Source organism: Monodon monoceros, unplaced genomic scaffold (assembly GCF_005190385.1).
Source record: "Monodon monoceros isolate NGI ecotype Baffin Bay Population unplaced genomic scaffold, NGI_Narwhal_1 Super_Scaffold_11, whole genome shotgun sequence".
Lineage (NCBI taxonomy): Eukaryota > Metazoa > Chordata > Mammalia > Artiodactyla > Monodontidae > Monodon > Monodon monoceros.
The window spans coordinates 128,705,670-128,727,499 of NW_021703767.1; the positions used below are offsets into that span (position 1 = coordinate 128,705,670).

The 21,830-nt window shown below is 47.4% G+C and overlaps 1 protein-coding gene across 1 annotated transcript in view; it reads right to left on the reverse strand.

Annotated features, from left to right (window-relative positions):
* The window catches only part of BFSP2 (beaded filament structural protein 2), a 73,218-nt gene extending 54,689 nt beyond the window's left edge, over nucleotides 1-18,529 (reverse strand). The window contains exon 1 of the mRNA XM_029214974.1: nucleotides 17,962-18,529. Within this exon, the coding sequence (XP_029070807.1) occupies nucleotides 17,962-18,450 (489 nt within the window). The 5' untranslated portion in view covers nucleotides 18,451-18,529. The remainder of the gene's footprint in view (nucleotides 1-17,961) is intronic.
* Nucleotides 18,530-21,830: the final 3,301 nt, after the last annotated feature.

Consider the following 21,830-nt stretch of genomic DNA (forward strand, 5'->3'; position numbering starts at 1 on the left):
GAGGGACTATTGTTTACCCACGACGGCTCTAGGCCTGCTTCACTCCTGTCCACTGGGTACAAACTGTAAGCTACCCAGTCGTCCAAGAGCCCCCGGGTCCTGACAGCATCAAATGCAGAACAAGTCCTTACTCTTAACTTCCCCCAGATCACCCAGTACAGGCCCAAACCTCACAACAAGCCCCTTCCATTCCCTCTTCCTGAGATGTCCCCGGTTCCCCCAGAGTTTCTCTCCTGCTGCAGCAAGTGATAAACCTGACTTTGTCCCCATAGCCGTGTGCTCTTGGTGGTCTGCATGGCTGTAGCAGGTGCCTGCCTCACTCCCAGATCCAGGCCCTTGGGGGTCAGCACTGGGGGCCTTCCACTGGGTGTGGCCTCTCACCTCCCAGAAAGACCCCTCAGCTCTTCAAGGGGCTCGTGGATCTAGGTGTGGTGGGAGACGATCACCCCCGCAGGGGACCGGAGCTCCAGCCCAGCAGTCTGTGGGAACCTGCGGTGTAGGTGCGCGTTTTCTGAGGGGCACTCCTACCACCCCACGCAGGCGCCCACAGCCCACGCGGAGCTGCACCACGGGGAGTTCCTCAGCTCTGCTCAGAGAGAGAGGTTCCGCCTCCAGGGCCGACTGCTCAGCACATTTTTCTGAGAATTAAAAATCACTGAAAAAGGAAAACAGAAATCCCTAGGGGGTTGCACCATTCCTGACAGCCAAGCCATTAAACTTTCAAGTCCCAGTACGGAGCGGTGTGACAGCTGGAAGGTGCCCAGCCTCACACATCCTCGCTAGAGCCATTAGTTCCAGTTAGAGTGAGTTTGGGTAAGGATCAATCACTGTTTCTGGCAGTTTCTCCCAAATTGAAAGAGGCAGAGAAATGGAGAAAAAGGAGGCTCATCTCAGAGTTTAAACTCCTCTCAGAGAATGGTCCTGGCTGACCACGACTCTATCTTCTCAAGCAGTGGGCACTCAAGCCATCCCTGGCCTGTTTACCCTTTAGAGTCTGGGGTCTTTCAAATGAGATTAACAGGAGGCTTTTCATAAGTTTTGGGGGACAGACAACATACTGAGTTAGTCCTGGCTGGGACACTAACTCAATGAGGAACTTAATCTCTGTGGGCCTCAGTTTCTTTGTCTATAAAATGGATGTTATGGCCTGCATTGTGTCCCCTATCCCAATCAACATGTTGAAGTCCTAACCCCTAGTACCTCAGAATGTGACTGCATTTGGGGAGAGGGCCTTTAAAGAGGTAAGTTAAAATGAGGTCACCGTAGTCTGATATGACTGGTGTCTTTATAAGACAAGCAAATTTGGACACGGGTGTAGAGGGAAGACGACAAGAAGACACAGGAAGAAGATGGCCACCTATAAGGCAAGGAATGAAGCCTCAGAGGGAACAATCCTGCAGACACCTTGATCTCAGACTTCCAGCCTCCAGGACTGTGAGAAAATAAGTTTCTATAGTTTAAGCCTTGCAGTATCACCCAGTCTATGTTACTTTGTTAGGCGGTCCTTGCAGACTGATCCAGTGGGCATTCTCCCATCTTCCTGGGTGACATAGACATTGTCGAGAGAATCCATTGAGGCAGTGAGTAAAAGTTCCTGTTAATACTTGCAGGTGTCACGCAGAAATGAGAGTCCTACCGGAGGCCAGCGGCTCATAGTGACAGTGCACACAGCTCATCTCCATGGGTCTTATCAGAGCAGGATTCTGCTAGGAGACACTGGAGGGAACCAAGGACACCTGTGCCTGCTCCAGAGGGTGGCTGGGACCTGGGTAGAGACCCCGGGAATTAGGGGTTTGCCCTCTGCAGTGAGTGACTGGCCTGCCTATCCCTGGGTGTGCTGGGGGCCTCCTGGCTCCCTCCCAGTCACCTGTGGGCACTGAAATCCCGCCAGGAGCAATTCGCTCTGCAGGCAGTGCTCCTCGGGGCCAGGGCCAGGAACTTTACTCCCTTGTCTCATTCATACGTCACAGCCACCGATGGGCTAAAAGCTGTTTCCACCTTCATTCTGTACATGAACCAGTGCTAGTGAGTTAAGAGACACATCCCTCCCCAGGTAACAGTCAATTCATTTATCAGATAAACTTCCTCCTCAGAGTGGCTGGGAGCAGGCTGGAGCAGTGGGCCTGAGGCAGGAGATGGATGGGCCCCAGGCTGAGCCACTGGAGTTGGTCCCCTGTGGACAGACACTCCATGCTGAAGACAATAGCAGGAGGGAAGAGGAGCTGAGCTCTGCCCAGATAAGAGACAAAGAGACCACGTGTCCCTCATTCTGAGGTCAAGGAGAACTTCCTAACTACACATGCGCAGAAAGGCTCCTCGGGGACCAAAAGGGGAGGGGCATCATCCCGTAGTAGTTGATGTCAACCTACCCATAGGCCTCTTCACTAGAATCCATCTTGGCTGAGATGCGCACGCACACAGGGGAGGACGCTGAGTTACACCAGATATACCAGATACAGACTCGGAGCCAGGCAAAGCAAGATGATTGGCCAGAGGAAACCCGGAAGAAATGTCCCATACAAGTGATTTAAGGGCTTCCCTGGTGTCTCAGTGGTTGAGAGTCCGCCTGCCGATGCAGGGGACAAAGGTTCATGCCCCAGTCCGGGAAGATCCCACATGCTGCAGAGCGGCTGGGCCCGTGAGCCATGGCCGCTGAGCCTGCGTGTCCGGAGCCTGTGCTCCGCAACGGGAGAGGCCACAACAGTGAGAGGCCCGCGTACCGCAAAAAAAAAAAAAAAAAGTGATTCAAACTACCACGAGGGCACGACTCTCCCTCTGAGCCCGCCCAGGTGAGTCTATTCACACGTACTCTTTTTACTCCTGATAAACACATTACTTGTTTCACTACTTTCCGTCTCTTGATGAAAATTCATTTCTACAAGGCTGACGGGCCAGGGCCTTGTCACTGGCCACTCTCTCTGGTGGTCTAGTGGCCAGGATTCAGCGCTCTCACTGCCGAGGTCTGACTTCAATCTCTGGCTGGGAACAGAAATCCTGCTTCAAGCCACTGCAGGCCGAGGCCACCCGAGATCAGGCCCTTACCAGGAGGGGTGGGAGATGAAGAGATGACACAATTAAAGGCTGGTGGTGAGGCCTTGTGCTCTGGGCAGCCAGGGAGGGCGAGTGAGGGCGGGGCCTCGGGTGCTCTGGGATGGGGGTGGGGGTGGGGGTTGGGCGGGGGAGGAGGGTGAGTGTTCTTTGCCTCCAGTGTAACTTTGCCCAGAGTCTGCTGAGAGGGGGCCTTTCTAACTTCATTTCTCTCTCCAGGCTGTAGTGTTTTGTTTCCCCTAAGACTTATTTAGATGGTTATTCACTGGTTCCTGAAATAAATAAATAAAAATGACCAGTTTTCCGATAGCAGGTCGGTTTTGTGATGGCGTTTTCCACTCCCTGCGCACTGCTTTTCATTACTTACTGATAGTGGCTGAAATAACTTGTCATTTCTCCTGAATAATGCATTTGTGACACTCAGCTCTACCAGCTCGTTTACAGCCAGATAAATGAATCTTTATGTGCTTTTCCCCAGCCAGACAACGATAAACTAGGTTTTATTTTCCTAAATTGAGTCCTCAACTTCAGTGGATCAGCATAAACCCTCTGGGGCAACGCCGGGGGCCCTGGATTACATTCTCCTGGGTTCAGCCATTCTTTGAATAACTCCCCATACAGAGGCACCACGTGTGTCCTCGGCACTTGCCTGGGTTAAGTTTTAACTTAGTTTTTCTGGAGAGTACAGGCCAGGAGGAGGTCCTTCCTATTGCTCTTGTACACGGCTCTTGAACTTTGTAGGGGTTTTGTCTTGAGAGGAGGCTGTGGAGAAGACTTCCTCCTCCCACCTGGTTTGGTACTTCTGTGAGCCTGTGGGGACTTCAGCAGCCCTGGACCTGGCTGGAATACCCCCTCCCCTCCCTGGCCCTCAGTGACAAGTCATTGGCAGGAGTTTTATTTATAACTTCATTTTCTTTTAAGATAAAACATTCTAACAGTGCAGGAGTCCAAAGTAAGCCTGCTTCTGCCTCTGTCTCCAGTCACCCAGCCCCACACTAGAAGCATCCATTGCCACCACTTTGTGTGTGCTCCAGAGAGGGTCTGCCCTCCCACCTTCCTTCCTCCCTCCTTCCCTCCCTCCCTCCTTCCCTCCCTCCCTCCCTCCCTCCCTCCCTCCCTTCCTTCCTTCCTTCCTTTTTTTATTAAACACAAACAGTGGCATAGCACACACAGGTTTTGCAGTCTGCCTTTTTATTCAAAAAAATATAGATTGGTGCTAGCTACCCATCAGTACATAGCGAGCTTCCTTGTTTCTTTCTTACAACTGCAGAGGATTCTGCTGCCTTATTTAGCCTATGGAGCATTCGGCCTGTTTCTAGTATTTCTCTTCAGGGTTCTGATTTGAAACCTTGAGCCTGCCTGGTTCTGTATTCAGCCCTCACTGCCCAGCCACTGTGGGCTGCCTTTTGTGCGCTGTGGTGTAACACTCTTGGAATAGAGAGCTGAGGGAGGTGGGGTACAGACCGGGAGAGCTTGGCGCTTGGAGGTGAGACCTGAAAACTGCACAGCACCCTCCAGCCACCCCCTCACTCCACTAGGAGACCTGACCAGACGCTAGCATGGCTTCCATTTGCTCCAGGCCATGTCCCTAGGATGACCCCAGCCATCTTGAAATGCCTGCCTGAGAAAGCTTAGGCTGCCAAAAGAATTTACTGTTCCAGCCAAAACCTGACAAGAGGCTCCTGACCTACCTTTTCTTAGACGATTGCTTTAGGAAACTTGGAACTGTAAATGCTTTCTCTACTCCTTCGAGATATGAATCTCCAACAACCCAGAATGTTTCCTCCAGGACCTGTGAAATGCAAATATCTGGGTTCCTGTAGGAGGGTATGATGCTAACTTTGGGGGGCACTTCCTCCAATTTGCTCGTGTCATAAAGATATGAGAAGTGTGTTTCTCCTCTGGATAAGCGCCAGGTAGCAAACACGGATGGCCGAATTACCTAGACCACCCTCCCTCAACCTCCTTCAGTGTTCTCAGTTCTATTCTGAAGTCTCTCTCCCTACTGCTGTAGTCTGAATAAAACCTGTCTTGCTGATTTTAACAAAGTGTCCAGTGCAGACTTTCCCTTTGACAGCTGAGGAGTCAACCCCACATGCAGATTGCCCTGCAGACGGTCATGCCTGGTCCTGACTCCCAACTTGGTCCATGCCGAGCTTCTGGCAGGTTCGTTGGGTCTCACTTTTCATCTCCATTTCCTGGGGCACCTCTGAGGGCTGGTTAGTACCCCACTCATTCTCTAACCTCCTGCAGTGTCTGTGGTTTGAACCACTGATGAATTCATGTATATAAACACAGTTGTTTATGTTGTTACCCACTCAATGTTTCTATCTTCTTGTTTATTCAATTCCACAAACTTTAACTGGGTATTGCTTATGCACCCAGCAATTTATATACATTATTTCATTTAATACCTATGGACCAATTCTAGGAGGTAGATATTCTATCTTCATTTTTATTATGAAAATTTCAAACATATATAAAAAGAAAGAATGGTATAATGGACCCCCATATAACCATCACCAGCTTCAATGATTATAAATGCATGGCCTATTTTCACCAATATCCCCTCACATTTCCTTCCCACCCCAGATTATTTTATTTATTTATTTATTTAATTTAACTTTATTTATTTTTTATTTTTATTTTTTTTTGTGGTAGGCGGGCCTCTCACTGTTGTGGCCTCTCCCGTTGCGGAGCACAGGCTCCAGACGCGCAGGCTCAGCGGCCATGGCTCACGGGCCCAGCTGCTCCGTGGCATGTGGGATCTTCCCGGACCAGGGCACGAACCCGTGTCCCCTGCGTCGGCAGGCGGACTCTCAACTACTGCGCCACCAGGGAAGCCCCCACCCCAGATTATTTTAAACAAATCCTAGATATCATATTATTTCTTCTTCAGATATTTCAGTATGGTATTGCTAAATTATGAAGATGCTTTAAGAAAACTACATAACTTCTACAAAGCTAAAAATAACATAGCGCCTCAAAGTTAATAACAATTCCTCAATATCATCAAATATCCAGTGCCTCTTTCCTCAATTATCTGATGTATTTTTTAACAGTTTCCTTGAATAGTGGTCCAAATAATGTCCATTTCAATGGGTTAATGGGTTGATATGTCAGTTTAATCTCTTTTAATTTATAGATACCCCCTCCTCCCACCCATCTCTCTTTTTTCCCCTCACAATTTTTGCTTGTTGAAAAAATTGAATGTTTAGCCCTGTAGTTTCCCACAGTCAGGATTTGCTGATTTCATCCCCATGGTGTCAATTAACATGTTCATCTGACTTTTTTTTGTATTTCCTGTAAACTAGTAGTTCTATCTTGAGGCTTAATCCCTTGCAATTTTCTTTTCTTTTTTTTTTTGGCAAGACTACTTCACAGGTGGTGGTGTGAACTCCACCACGAGGTGCACGTCTGCTGGTCTCTCTTTTTGTGAGATTAGTAGCTATTTGATGATTGTTATTGCCTAGATCCATTATTTTATTATGGTTGCAAAGTGGTGACATTCAAATTCTGTTTTAAGAATTATTTTTAGTGATACACATAAATAAAATTAATTACTTTTTTTTTTTTTTTTAGCTGTAATACTTCTACAAAAAGACACTTCCTCTCTTCTTTTTTTTTTTTTAAACCATGATGTACCTACAGGTCTTATAGGAAAGACAGGAAGAATGCCTGGTTCTTTCTCATTATCTACCAGTTTCCAAAAAATGGGTTGGTTCCCCAGCAGATTCCAAGGAAACAAATTAGTGGGATTTGGCAGGGAGGGATTTAATACTGAACTCATAGATTTAAACATATTTGATATGTCTCAATCTATTGTAGTTAATATTCCTATTGACCCTTAGACATCTTTGATTAGTGGGAGCTTATTCAAATTGGCTCTTAAGTCTTTTAATGTGACTCTAGTAGTTCTTTATAGTTTTCTTGGGTTCTCAGACTCATCTTGTACATTTCCTGCCCCCAAACCTGGATCTAGCCATTTCTCTAAGGAGCTTCTGTTCTTGTAGTGAAAGATGGTGGTTAGAGACCAAAATCTGAGGCTGAAAATGCTCAGTACTGCTGCGTTGGACATTGTTTCTAGGTCTTTTCACTGACCAGAGCTAGGAAATGGGTATATATTTATTTTATGTTGACATACACCATGGTTTTATACTGATAATTCCAATTCAAATTCAGGACTAAAGAATTGTCACTAAACTTTATCAGCCTTATAACTGTGTCTCCTTTCACCTACACTAAAAGTCTTAGTTCTCAATGACACAAATATATAGTTACTCTTTTGCTTTATCTCACAGTACACGCACCCACACCCCCCCACCCCTCACAGGGTCACAATAATACCAACCTATCACCGACAACATGATGTCTGAAATGATTTAAGATTCTTTTTGCAGTACTCTTTTGTATCCCCCTTAGGGATGTACAGTCAAATTACTGTGATTTTAAAAGTCACTTGGAATATTTCTTCTCTGGGTAATTATACCATAAATTTGATACATTGTTGGATTCATTTGTTTCCTTTTCTTTTTGATTTTTAGGGTTTTCTTTTTAAGACTTAATTTTGTTTTATAATTCTGTAAAATATTTGCATGGTTCCAAAGTATCTCCACATAAAAAGATAAGTTAAAACAACTCTAGTGTCTATTCCTTTTCCCTCTACCCTCCTCCTGTAAGTGATCATTTAAAAACATTATGGTATTTTTTTCCATTATAAGCAAATACGTATGACATGAAGGGACTTATATCCCTTCCTCTTTCTTAGGTAAGTGGTAGAATGACATACATATTCTCTCCACCTTGCTTTTTAACTCAACAATATATCCTGGAAGTGATCATTCCATAATAGTTACAGAGCTATTCCTCATACCTTTTGTGGATTTATCATTACATATTCAACTAGTCCCCTGTTGATAGGTATTTGGGTTGTTTCCTGTCTTTTGCCATTATTCGTAGGATTGAAATAAATAGTCTTATGCATACTTCTTTTTTATTTTTTTTTGTGGTACGCGGGCCTCTCACTGTTGTGGCCTCTCCCGTTGCGGAGCACAGGCTCCGGACACGCAGGCTTAGCAGCCATGGCTCACGGGCCCAGCTGCTCCGCGGCATGTGGGATCCTCCCGGACCAGGGCACGAACCCGTGTCCCCTGCATCAGCAGGCGGACTCTCAACCACTGCGCCACCAGGGAAGCCCTTATGCATACTTCTTGTTCACGTTTTTGCCAATGTGTCATTGGGAGAGATTCTTAGAAGTGGGATTGCTGGATCAAATTCAATATACATAAATGCATATAAATTTGTCTAGAAATTGCCGAATTCTTCTCTACAAGTGGTTGCAACATTTTCTATTCCCATCAGTACTGTCTGAACTTCCCTGGAGCTTCACCAACAAAATAGATTGACATATTTGTGGAGTTTTGCCAATCTGATAGGTGAAAATGGTATCTCAGGTAGGTTTTGTTTTATTTTTGTATTTCTCTATCATGAGTGAAGTTGAGCAAACTTTTGTATGGTTAAGAACCATTTTCATTTAATTTTAATTTCAAATGTCTCTTTATATCTCTAGCTTATTTAAAAATGAGAGTGTTGCTAGCTTTTTTTTTAAACCTCAAATTTTAAATGCTGTTTATAGAATAAGGCTATTAACACTTTATATTCTAAGTTGCAAATACTTCTTTTTTAGTTTGCCATATATCTTTCAGTTTTGCTTATGGTGTTATATGGCAATGTAAAATTTAAAAAAATTTTGGTAATCAAATTCATCAGTATTTTAAAAAATCAATAAATTGCTTTTAGATTTTGAATTGTATCAAGAACGAATGTTCTCACAGCCAAGTTATAAAGGAATTTCGCTTTGTATGGCTTCCTCTTTTTTTTTTAATTAATTTATTTATTTTTGGCTGCACTGGGTCTTCGCTGCTGCACGCGGACTTCCTCTAGCTGCAGTGAGCGGGGGCTACTCTTCATTGCGGTGCACAGTCTTCTCATTACAGTGGCTTCTGTTGTTGCAGAGCATGGGCTCTAGGCGCGCGGGCTTCAGTGGTTGTGGTGCATGGGCTTAGTTGCTCCGCGGCACATGGGATCTTCCCGGACCAGGGCTCGGACCATGTCTCCTGCATTGGCAGGCAGATTCTTAACCACTGTGCCACCAGGGAAGCCCCATGGCTTCCTCTTTTACATTTAAATCTAGGATGCATTTAGAATTGATCCTAGAATACAGTGAGGGATGGATCCTATTTTATTATTTTCCTTATGACTATCCAGTTTCCTGAATACCACTTGCTGAAAAGTCCTCCATTGGTTTCAGATGCTGCCTTTAACAATACTAAATTTCCATATACAGTGGGTCCTACTTTTAAATTTTGTTTTAAGTTCCATTGGCCTTCCTATCCCTCATGTACTTTAATGCTTTAATGATCGAGACTTTCTAGTATGTTTTATTATCTTGGGAGTGCTTTCCCTTCCCCTTGCTCTTCTTTTTTTAGTTTTTCTTCTTGGCTCTTCTTGCCTTTTTGTTCTTACAAATGAAGTTTATGATAAGCCCATCTACTGCTAAGAAAAAACAACTGTGGTATTTTAAAAATTAGGAATGCATTAAATTTATAAATTAATACAGAGAACTGACATCTTTATACTATTGAGTCTTTATATTTGAGCACATGGTATTTCGTTCCATTTGTATCTTTCAGGAGGGTTTTATTGTAGTCTCATATAGATTGTGGACATTTTAAAAAATACTTATTCATTTCTTTTCTTTTTCATTTCTTTTCTTTTCTAAAATATTTATTTATTTATTTGGCTGCATTGGGTCTTCGTTGCTGGGCAAGGGCTTTCTCTAGTTGCAGTGAGTGGGGGTTACTCTTTGTTGTGATGTGTGGGCTTCTAATTGCGGTGGCTTCTCTTGTTGCAGAGCACGGGCTCTAGGCACGTGGGCTTCAGTAGTTGTGGCACGCAGGCTCAGTAGTTGTGGCGCATGGGCTTAGTTGCTTCATGGCATGTGGGATCTTCTCAGACCAGGGCTCGAACCCATGTCCCCTGCATTGGCAGGCAGATTCTTGACCACTGCCCCACCAGGGAAGTCCCATTTATTTTCTTCTTTTTTTTTTTGGCTGCATTGGGTCTCAGCTGTGGCGTGGGCTCCTCGTTGTGGCATGCAGACTTCTCTCTAGTTGTAGCAGCGTGTGGGCTTTTCTCTAGTTGTGGCATGTGGGTTTTCTCTCTCTAGTTGTTGTGCAAGGGGTTCAGGGTGCGTGGGCTCTGTAGTTGTGGCATGCGGGCCCTTCAGTTGAGGCATGCGAGCTCAGTAGTTGTAGAGCGTGGACTTAGTTGCCCCGCGGCATGTGGGTTCTTAGTTCCCTGACCAGGGATCGAACCCACATCCCCTGCATTGGAAGGCGGAGTTTTTACCACTGGACCACCAGGGGAGTCCCGGACATGTCGTGTTAAGTTTATTTAAAGGTATTTCATTTTATTTTTTGCTATCATAAATGAGATTTTCTCTTCCATTATATCCTTTTTTGTTGTTTATAGATATGAGGGGCATTGATCTTTATTTCTTTTTATAACCTGCTACTTTACTAAAATCATGTTATTGTTTGTTGTAAAATTGTCACATGGAACCTTTTGGACTCTCCAGAAAGACCAGCATTTTCCCTTTTTTGTTCCAGTTCTTGGTGCTTTCCGATCACTTTCTCTTCTCTGATTGCATTGACTACTACCTCTGACCAATGTTACGTAGTAGTAGAGATAGTACACATCCCTTTCTTTTTAATTTCTGCAGGAAGGGCACTAGTGTTTTCTTCTCAGAGACAATTTATCATTCAAGAAAGTCTCCAAACATCCTCATTATCCAGATGAGGTATCAAGATGCAGAGATCAAGGAAGAACTTGCCTCGAGGTCATGTGAGGCCTGAGTTTGACCTCAGGGCTCTCTGGTTTCATAATCCCCAGTCTTTGCAGCACACCCTCTGTTTTTAATTATCTAGATTTCTCTGTCCCTTTCCTCAAAACGGACCTCATATTTTAACAGATCTTAAGAGATTTAAGAGTGGCTGAGCTCGGCGTCTGGGAAGGGCACAGAGGCCCCGAGTAACAGGACTCAGTCTCTCCCCTAATTTATTTAGCAATTCTGCCCCCTCCCAGACACTCTATGCAGCAAAACAAGAGCTCCCAGGAAACCACCTTTCTTAGAAAGCAGCTTACTGACCACCTGTATTACTCAGCCAAGAGCCTCAAGCCTCCTTCCCCTCCCCAGCTCCGTCGGAGGACTTTTTTCAGTCTTACACAGCACTCTCCCTCAGAGGAATTCTCAATATATTTTCCTCTGTATGATTACATTTCTAATGATACTTCAGTGTCCCTTATAGACCGGCTAACAGAGTAACTATCTTACTGGCCTCCTCTCACTAAAGAAATTGTATTTCTTGAGCAGTAGACTGCGTGGTTTGTCTTGGGTAAATGCATTCAAGCTTTTGCAGGCTCTAAAACTGCTCAGTTCTTTCTCCCTCCCCCTTTCAGGGACACCAGGTTGTGAATCACAACAATGACCCTGTTGCCTTTCATTTTATTCAGAGGGGAGGATTCTTCTCGTATCTTTTATTTAAAAACCTGCTAGGACCACAAGTGCTGTGGGGAGAGAAACGTGGCCCAGACCTAGATTGCCTAAGTTTCCAGCTATTTCCCCAAATAGGTAGATCCCCAGAGTATGGGGTCTCTTTCTCTGCAAGGGACAGAAAGAGGGACTGTGAGAGCAGGGAAAATATTCAGATCAGGCCCATTTAAAATTCTAATCCTCTTGCCTTTCAATAATTTTGATTTCTCCTGTACTCCAGCTGGCAGCCTCTGCTGTTGGAGGTGTAAGCCACTGGTTTCTCCCATGGAGACCCCTAAATTCGATGGAGATTTAAGCCGCCACGTTCCCTTTTCTTTCCCAGGCAGCATCTCCGCGGACCTGGCCTCCGCCCGCTCTGTGTGCTTTGAGACTCTGTGGCTGCACCTCCTCTGTCCCCATTCTCCTTTTATCTGCAGATCCAAGGAAGGGAGGCTGCTAATTCCAACCTTGTGTTTGACCTGTTTGAGGATGAAAGGGCCTGATGTTGCTGCCAGAGCTTATTATCAGTATTATTCACTTGGCAAGAAAAGTCAGAGCACTCAGCAAAGCCAGAGAGGGAAAGAACCACCTTTTGCCCGAGCAGTGGGCTGGTACCCAGGTCCTCCTTGACCTCTGTGGCCACCACCTGGGAATTCTTCCGTTTTTACTGCTTAGCAGAAGTATCAATATCTGAGAGGGTCTAACAGAGCTGAGTCACAGAGAGAGAGAGATTTGGACTTGAAAAGGAACTTCATATACATTTAACTCTAACTAGGACCAGCTCCATAATTTGTGGGTCTCAGTACAAAATGAAAATATAGAGCTCCGTGTTCAAAAAGCAGGAGAAAGGGGGCTTTAAAGGTACTAAAATTTTCCTTTCTTCCTGGTTTTTCTCTTGACCTATCATGGTCATTTTTGCTGTTTAATCTTGCAATCCCTTGAGCATAGGGATAGTTAAGGGTCAGGTGCAACCCTCAAAGGCACCCAGGGGGCTGTGCCACATGATTTGGGGCACAGTGTGGCCCACTACTAAGGGATTACCCTTCCTGCCAGCCACTGGACTGAGGTGCCAGGCCCTGGCCAGGGATGGGGAAGTCCAGCCAGGCATCCCCCTTTCCTATAGACTGGCCACCCTAGTCCATGGGGGACGGGAGACCCCCAAGAGTACTGAACCTCAGTGCTACTCTGTAGGCGTCTGGATCCAGTGTAGGCCAAGGGGCTCACCCTTTCCCTGTCAGTTGCCTGCGGAGTGCACCATGGTGCTGCCAGCCCTGGATCTGCGCCCCACCCAACATGCCACCCTGACCCTCCCCGCCCCTGTGACCAGGCCTCTGCTGGGGGTGGGGCAAGGCAGGGAGGGTCAGATGAGGCCTTGGGTTTCCAGGGGTCATGGGACCTGACTGTCCCAGGGAGACAGGGACCCTGTTTGAGCCAAGGCTCCAAGTTCCTGACACACGCTTCATCATGCCATTGGACTTCACTTACAAAATACAGATTCAAAGATACAGCTAGTGAGAGTTTCAAGATGGTGGCTACTGAGTCTTAAATCCCAACTTTGGGGGCCTTCAGAGCTCAGGTTCCATAGGGCTGTACTCGGCCCATGCCCGTGAAGCTGGCCCTGACTCTGACCCTAGTTCTTCCAAGGCTCACAAACTTATACAGTGAAAGAGGATGGAGACAATTTCCTCAGGTTGCTTTCCCGACCCTGCTATGGTGTGAACCCCTGAGTCCCCGTTCTGGGCTGCTTTCCATGCTGTAGCTTTTCCCACAGTGGCAACAATCTCTTTCCCCCTCTCACCTTTGTTTTTCTGAATATGTGGCTTTGTCTCCTCATGGTTGGTGGGTGAAAGCTCTTGGTGGGGGTGGGAGAGACCCCTTCCCAGAAAGGCTCTGGGAGCTCTCAGTTAACACTGCCCTGTCCCCTTCCAATCTTTTGTTCTCTTTTCACAAACAGCTACAGAAGTGTTGGACATAAAAGGAAATCATGCTTGTCACTTGTTCTGAACTTCCCCATGGCTCCTGCAGCCTGGTCTGAGAACGTGCCGCTGAAATGGACTTGCAGCCCAACCTGCTCTTGGGAGACAGAGGTCCCTGTTGGATTTTGTTAGGGGCCCAGGCTAAGGAGGAGGTGACATTTCTCTCTAGGTGCCCAACCACCATTCAGCCCCTTCAGGGCTCGGTAACTGAGAGCTTGATCCCAAGCCTCAAGCACAGTGCTGGTCCTGAGGAGTCAAAAGTCAGGGAGGGCTTCACAGTAGAGGTGCCGTTGAACTGGATTGAAGGGTGAGGAGTTCTGCTGGGTGCACAAGGGCGGGGAGGTGGTTGCAGATGGAGGAAAATGGGCTTCCAAGGGGCGAGGGTAAGGGAGCGTTGTGAAGGGTAAGGAATGCAGGGGCAGGTGTTTGGAAAGATAGGCAGGAAGCTCCAGGCCAAGAAGTCCAAGTGAGGGCAGAGAAACAAGAGTTTTCGGCTTCTGGATCCCAGCAACCCCCAGCACGTGTGGCTGCCTCTGAGACTCCGTGAGGAGGAGGTGACCCTTCCTGAAATAAATGGGCTGTGGAGGTGCGGGGGGCTGAGCTCTAGGCCGGGAACGGGGAGAGGGCCTGGGGGGGTGTTGGCTCCTTCCTGAGCAGGGAGGCAGTGGGGCCTGCCCCTCAGTGGGAAGGGTGTTGTTTCTCAGTGCCCAGAAGTTGGGCCTACCGTTTGGGGACAGAGAGGGCTTAGGAGGGAGCTGTCTCCCCAGGTTCTTGGGTGACGAGAGGACACTGTTGGTGGTGGGGGGGAAGGAGTCCTGCTAATAAGGCCCTGAAGGGAGCCATGGCTCCAACAGCAAGCCCTTGGCCAGAGGCCCAGCCCCCGGGGGCAAGTGCTCTGACTGAGGATGCCACACTGCACGTGCACAGCCCCTTTTCACATCTTATTTCATTTCATGCTCGTAGCAGCCCATTCTACTGGTGAGGTGTTCGTCCATTTCAAAGACGGGGAAAGGGAGACATGGAGCAGATGAGTGGGTGGTCCATGTGAGTGGCAGAACCAGGATTTGAAGGGAGGTCCCGCTCATCATTGAGCATCGATCGTGTACGTGGCTCTAGGTATCTGTAGTGCCAGGAATGTATTTCTAGGCTGTTAGTCACTGATTTTACTCTAGGTATCTGTAGTGCCAGGAATGTATTTCTAGGCTGTTAGTCACTGATTTTACTAAATACATTACATTCAGTTAACCCCCTAACAGCCCTGTGTAGCAGATAAAGTGATCCCCAAATTGCAAATGAGGAAACAAGTTCAGAGAAGTTAAGTAACTGATGCAAAGCCACCCAGCTAGTAGGTAGCAGAGCCAACAAACAGCCAAATGCAGGTTCCCCTGACCCCCAGCTTGTGCCCTTTCTATTTGTCTAAGTGATCCTGGACTGTGAGGGTCTAGACATGCAAATGACACAGGACAACATGGTAGCTGCCGCAGTGGATGTATGTGCAGGCTGCCAAGCGATCACAGAAGGAGCAGGAAAGCAGCTCAGAGGAGTAGCCAGGTCGAGGGCATGTGGTGTGTTCACGGCCTCCCAGGTGGGTGGTGTGGCTAGGATGGAGGTGGCTTCGGAAGGGCCTTGTGGACTGAGCCCAGGGCTGTGGATTGTGTCCTGTTGGTTAGGAGGAGCCCAGAGGGTTTGGGTCAGGGACATAATGCAGTCAAATCGCGCATGTCCAAACGAGCATTCTGGTGATGGGGTGGAGAATACGGGTTGGAGAGCAGGTATCAGCAAAGCCATCTTAGAGCCAAATGTGGGTCCATTTTGCAACAGCAACAGAAAAAAAATCATGTGTCTATCTCAGATATGTAGAATTTTCTTTTCTCTTTGATGAAACAGAGCTAAACATGGCTGGAAGACTGGGCTGTGTGATACAGAAATAACTCCACTTTATAGGTTGTTCTAACTGTATCTTCAAGTCCATGTTTTATAAAAGAGGAAAAAGAGAACTCTGTATTCATACCTAGAATCTCACTTAGAGTCACCTGAAAGGAAAATGACCCCCATTCGGGGGCTGACTGTCTTGGCATCCAGCCCACAGCACTGTGCCTGTACTGCTCTCACTGTGCACTTCTACCTGCAGGCAGGACCTATGTGACCTATTTATCTATATGGACTTGCTGGAATACCCACAGCGTTATTATACCCATTTTACAGATAAGGAAACTGAGGCTCAAAGAAGTTGGGTAAGTTGCCCAAACCTCTGGAGCCAGACCAAGTCAGTCTCTGTTGAGTATGGACTAGGTTTTGTGGTCATACTTTTTGACCTAGAAAGTGGGATGCCTGACCTCTTGTGAAAAGTCAGTGTGACATCTGAGTGCAAGAAATTGTCTGGCAAATGCTGAAATATTGGAATATTCCAATATCGAAATATTGGAATAGGGGCGTTCTGGTGGTTTACAGGATACAAATATTTGGAATCAGCACTGTTGGAGAGAATCCTGGAGGAATGGCTGTCTGAGATTTGCCAGCTTTAAGGCCCCGGACTGCTCTAAGATGGTTCTCCTCACAGCATAGATGGATGCAAGCAGAACAGCAGCTCTGGGGAAAAGCCAAGAGGACAGTGTTGGGTGTCATGCGTACTGTGCTGTCAGCTAGGCACCAGCTGGTGGTGGGGGAGAAGCATCCTGGGGTGAAGTGGGAGGCAGGAGGGGCAAATGGGGAGCTCCTGAGTGTGTGTGCCCAGCATCACCCAGCCACACACGAATGAAAGTCCGTGAGCTCCCCTCGTGGGCTGCGTGCTGGGTGCCCCAGGGTGCGAAGGGTCTGAGCTGGCAGTTCCTGGCTGGGCTAGAGGCTGATTTAGCTCAGAGGGATGCCAAGGCCAGCATTTGTGGGAGCGGGGGAGGAGAGAAGCCAGCCACCCACAAAGAGACAGGTGAGCTGTGCAAAGCTGGCTGCGGCCCCAGCGTCAGAACCACAGGCTGCAGGCAGATGTGACAGATGAGCTTAGCACCCTGGAGAGCAGGTCCTGACCAAGTAAGGGACAGAGAGGAAACCTCTGTGCCCTGCCCTGGCCAATAAGGTAGCCACTGGCCACATGTGGCTATTTAAATTTAAATGAATGAAAATGAAAGAAAAATGTTAACTCCTCAGTCTCATTAGCCACAGGTCAATTGCTCAATAGCCAGAGGTGGCTGGTGGCTACCAGACTAGACAGTGAGTATATAGGACATTTCCATCATTGCAGAAGTTCTCTTTGAATGTAAATGATCTCATTAATACTTTTTATATTGATTACATGTTGAAATAACATTTAAAATATTTTGAGTTAAATAAGATATAGTAATATTAACCTCACCTGTTTTTTTTTTACTTTTATTACTGTGGGTAGTAAACTTGTCAATTACCTGCATGGCTCAGATTTCTACGGGACAGCCCTGTATAAACCGATACAGGAACACACCTCCATTTAGCTATTGTTTTTTTGTTTGTTTGTTTGTTTGTTTTACATCTTTATTGGAGTATAATTGCTTTACAATGGTGTGTTAGTTTCTGCTTTACAACAAAGTGAATCAGTTATACATATACATATGTTCCCATATCTCTTCCCTCTTGGTGTCTCCCTCCCTCCCACCCTCCCTATCCCACCCCTCCAGAGGGTCACAAAGCACCGAGCTGATCTCACACCGGTCAGAATGGCCATCATCAAAAGATCTAGAAACAGTAAATGCTGGAGAGGGTGTGGAGAAAAGGGAACACTCTTGCACTGCTGGTGGGAATGTGAATTGGTACAGCCACTATGGAGATCAGTATGGAAGTTCCCTAAAAAACTACAAATAGCTATTGTTTTTAATGCCACATCCATTCAGTGGTATTCCATTTGCCGATGGCTGTAAAAACCCGCTCTTAACACAAAGGTTACAGAGTCAGCCCAGGCTGATGGGACAAATGCAAGCTTTGGACCTGGAAAAATTCAGGTTCAAATCTCAGCTCCATCTCCCGACTGGCTGTGTGATTTTGGGCACATAACTTCTTTGCACCTCAGTTTTTTCATCTAAGAATGCAATCAATGAATGAGCCTCTGCACAGCATTGCTTTGAACCCTAGAGGAGATAGTGCCTGCACAGGGCCTGGCGTGGGCTTGGCCCCGAGTACACCTCAGTAAATTGTGGGCCCTGTTATTCTTGTTATCGTCATTAACGGTTTTAGCATGGAAGCGTAAGGGGTTAGGGTCAGTCTCTCTGGCCTCAGACCACTCACTTCCCTGCCCCCTGCCTCGGCACCCTTGCTCTCTGATAATGACCCTCCAGAGGTGCAGCAGGCAGCTGTTAGCATCCTCTCCCAGGCACTCACCTGCTGGCAGCTGCTGGTCCATGAGGCCCGGAGGGCACTGCAGCTCTCTGAGCGCGTGGCCTTGCTGTCCAGGTGCATCCGCAGCTGTGCCTCCAACTCCTGGCTGATTTTCTCAAGGGCGTGCACCTTGGCCATGTATTCCACCAGGCAACCCCCCAGGTCCTCGACGGCGCTGAGGTCCCTCTCCAGGCCTGGAGTGGGTGCTGTGGCCAGGCCTGAGCTCCGCAGGCCCTGCAGGAAGACGCTGCTGATGCCCAGGGCCCGGCGGGTCACGCGGGCACCCAGGCCACCTGTGCACCCACTGGGTGTCATCCCTACATAGACCCTGGGTGTTCGGGCAAGACCACCCACGGCAATAGTCCTGGAGGCTGGGAGGCTATCCAGGGAGGACGATGACTGTGCTCCCCTGAAGGGTGCCTTGTGCCTCTGGAGCGGCATGCTGGAGCTGGCCCCCGCGGGCGCCTCCACTACCACTCGCCTTGTGCTCATCGCCCCTTCTGCCTCTGCTGTGCCTGGTGGGTTTGCAGAGCCCAGTGGCTTTTGGTTTCCAGCCCCAGCGTCCCCGTGACTTGGCCTCTCTGGCAGCTTCCCTGTGCCAGGGCTGCTTTGTCTGCTGTTTTCCATGAGTTTCCACCATTCACCAAGCTGAAAGGGAAACGGCCCCCCCAGGGCTGTGTGCAGAGAGGCCCTCAGGCGTTCTCCGCAGGGTCATGTGCAGCCTGTGCACGTGACCTCCTAGATTTTTCTGCGGGTAGTGGGGAGGCTGGATCAGCGCAGGCTGTGAAGGTGGCTCATCTGGGCTTGTGTATTTTGCTACCTGAGAGGGCAAGGCAGGCACCCAGCAGCCCCACTTCACAGATAAGTAAACTGAGGCTCAGAGACCTTAGATCACAAGTGCAGCGAGTGGCTGAGCCAGGACCGACTCCAGGTGTTCCAGGGCTGATGTCAGGGCTCTCCAGCCTTATCTGTGTTGCATGTGTGACTGTGGAGGTGTGCCTGCAGATGGCTGTGAACCAGCCTTGGTGGGAGGCAGCCCCAGGGACTCCAGAGGAACAAAGTAAGCCTGTTGCTTCCTTCACGCCCCCTCCCCCAGTCCCGGCGCAGCTTCAGGCCCCTCCCCCCCACGCTGTATTCATCACAGCTGCTTGACCTTGGCCACGCTGCTTCACCTCTCTGGACCTTACTTTCCATGCACTGGCCTGGGCTCTTAACTCTCTCATGCACTAGACGAGGGACCGTGGGCAAATTCAGGTCCCACACACGTCAGCCACCTACTGTGCTCCAGATGTTCCCCACACCTCTGTTTCCCCAACTGCCGGAAAACTAGTAAATAAAAATGAAGAGGTTTTCTGGTAAGATCTTTAAGGGTGCTCCAGGTTAGGATTGGATGACACCCTCTAGACTTTAACTCATGCTCTCAGTATCCAGAAAGGATCTTGCAGGCCCCAGGATAACAAAATGGACTAAAACCCACTGCATTTAAGTTTAACCCTAGAGAAATGAAGTATCCAAAACCCAGAGCTGGATATTTACCCCAGATCCTGCAATGTGGGAATGTACCTTGAGGAGAGAAGGGGGAGGGGTCAGCTGAATCCATCCAGTGCTGGGCAGATTTCCATGCTTTACTTCACTGAGTTCTCAGTTCGACCTTAGGAGGTAGGTTCAGGGTTGACATGCACTGACATTTGGGCTGCACAGTGCACAACTCCAGAAGCATCTTCACATGTCCTATGATCACCTATTCTCCCTTGTGTGATGACAACCTGAGAGCTGCTGTGACTCACCCAAGGTCCCCTGTCCAGGAGGTGGCAGAGCTGGGATGAGAAGGCCTCTTCTGACTCCTAGTCCAGTGACTTATCTAGGACCCGCTCTGTCTCCCTAAACCCAGAAAACAGGGTACCTCCCAATGTCACACAGGCAGAGTTAAATATTCTGGAATATTCTATGTGCTCCTCCCTTTTTCTTTCTTCCTTCTACTTTTTCTATTTGAAATGACATGGAAGGTACTTTATAAATATCAATGTTGGTTATATGATTATCAGATTAAGGAACCAACTTGATCAAGTAAAGGCTGGCAGTGCCCCTTGTTTATTTAGATGTGGCTTTCTCACTGAGGAACACCACCTCTGGTGCACCCCGAAGGCCCGTGGCTCCCATTAGTCTGTGTTATAATAACATCCTCTTAAAACAGGTGATGCTGATGGGTCCCAGGAGCTGCAGGAATTCTAGGATGCATCATCCAAGGCTAAATGAAGAGCTCAAGCCACTAATTACATTGTTTACAAAGGTGCCGAGTTTAGGCACTGTTACTCTACGGAATGGTGACACTCAGTGGCGAGGTTAACTTCAGATTTCTCTGACCAAAGATATTTACAATACAGTCCTGAGCCCAGGGAAGGGGAGGAGGGTGTGTCTTGACACCAGTATCTCCAAAGACCTGAAGACAAATGACTTTTGGGAGGAGAAATCCCAAACATGTTTCTAAAGAATTTTTTATCAAATGATAAATGGCTATTAGCTCATCACTCTGATAAAAATCCAACTTACTGTTAAAACAGATTAAAAAATACAGATGGACAGGTAGTGTTGGTACTGAAGGAAGACTTAAAAGTTATTTAAAAATGAAAAGAATGCAAAATGTATTAGCAACTTAATCCTCTGGCTAATAAAATAAGTTTATTTATATATACATGGTAGCTGAATTCTGTGGATAAGGAAAAATAAGTCATACATCCCACATATGTATATATAACATATGTATCTCTGATTACATATATTATATATAAATTTTACTTTTCAAACAGATTTCTTTCTCTGTATACACACACACATTGATATTTTAAATGCAATCACTGACAGAAATATTATGATAAGGTTGAAAGATCAGACAGCAACACGCTGGGAAATGAATCTCAGAGTAACACATAACCTGCTTCTTTGTGGGCTGAAGAGTCTTTGAAGACAGACAATCACCAAACTCATGTTAAGTAGGTTCACAGGACATTGAGAACACACACTTTTGAAGGCCATCTTTTTTTTTTTTTAAAGGAAAATGTAGGAAGAAAGGAAAAAGTTATGATAAAGAGACCACAGCAATAACACGAACATATGACTCAACATTCAAGTTCAGGTCCCAATCTGACTATAAGAACATCTATATTCAAAATATACTATCAAACTATTTTTCTTTTAGAGAAGGAAGGTCAAAGCAGTTATCTTCTCTCCCAGCCACTATACAGTAGGGATAAAATGGAGAAGCAGCCATCTCTGGAAGCCCCTCTCACATCTCTGGGGGTCCGACTCCTGTTGGCTGTGGGCCCACGGGGCAGCAGGTGACCACCGATGGAGAGAGCAGTGAGGGGAGACGTCCCCGTGACCCCCAGGCAGGCCTGCAGGGCTGAACAAGAATACAATGACATCTTCCTCCCGAGCCATCTGCTTTGGCAATCTTGTTATTTTAAGATCCTGGGAGGAAGGTTTAGAAAATTACAGCTCCACACACCAAGGTTTCGTCCACAAACACGTTCCTCAGCGGTGTGATGTGATGGTGTTTTGAGAAAACGAAGGTGAACCCCAAAACGTTGGATCCTTGGAGAAGAGCAAGCGTTCCGAAGCTCCGGGGCTGGGATCCGCATCCAAACCCTCTCCAGAGAAAGGCACGCTGTCTAATGCATTTGTGGTTGGTGGGAGGATGCAGGGATGTGCTTGGAGGCGAGCCTTCTGTTGCCCAGGAAAGCAGTCCTGCCTGGACGCTCCCTGTGTGGGCTGTCAGGGGGCGTGGCCTGAGGATGCCTCTGCGATCTCCAGCTACTGCCTGCGTCTGAATCCCAACTGTGCCGTCGCGAGGCTCCGGGCTCCTGGGAGGATGA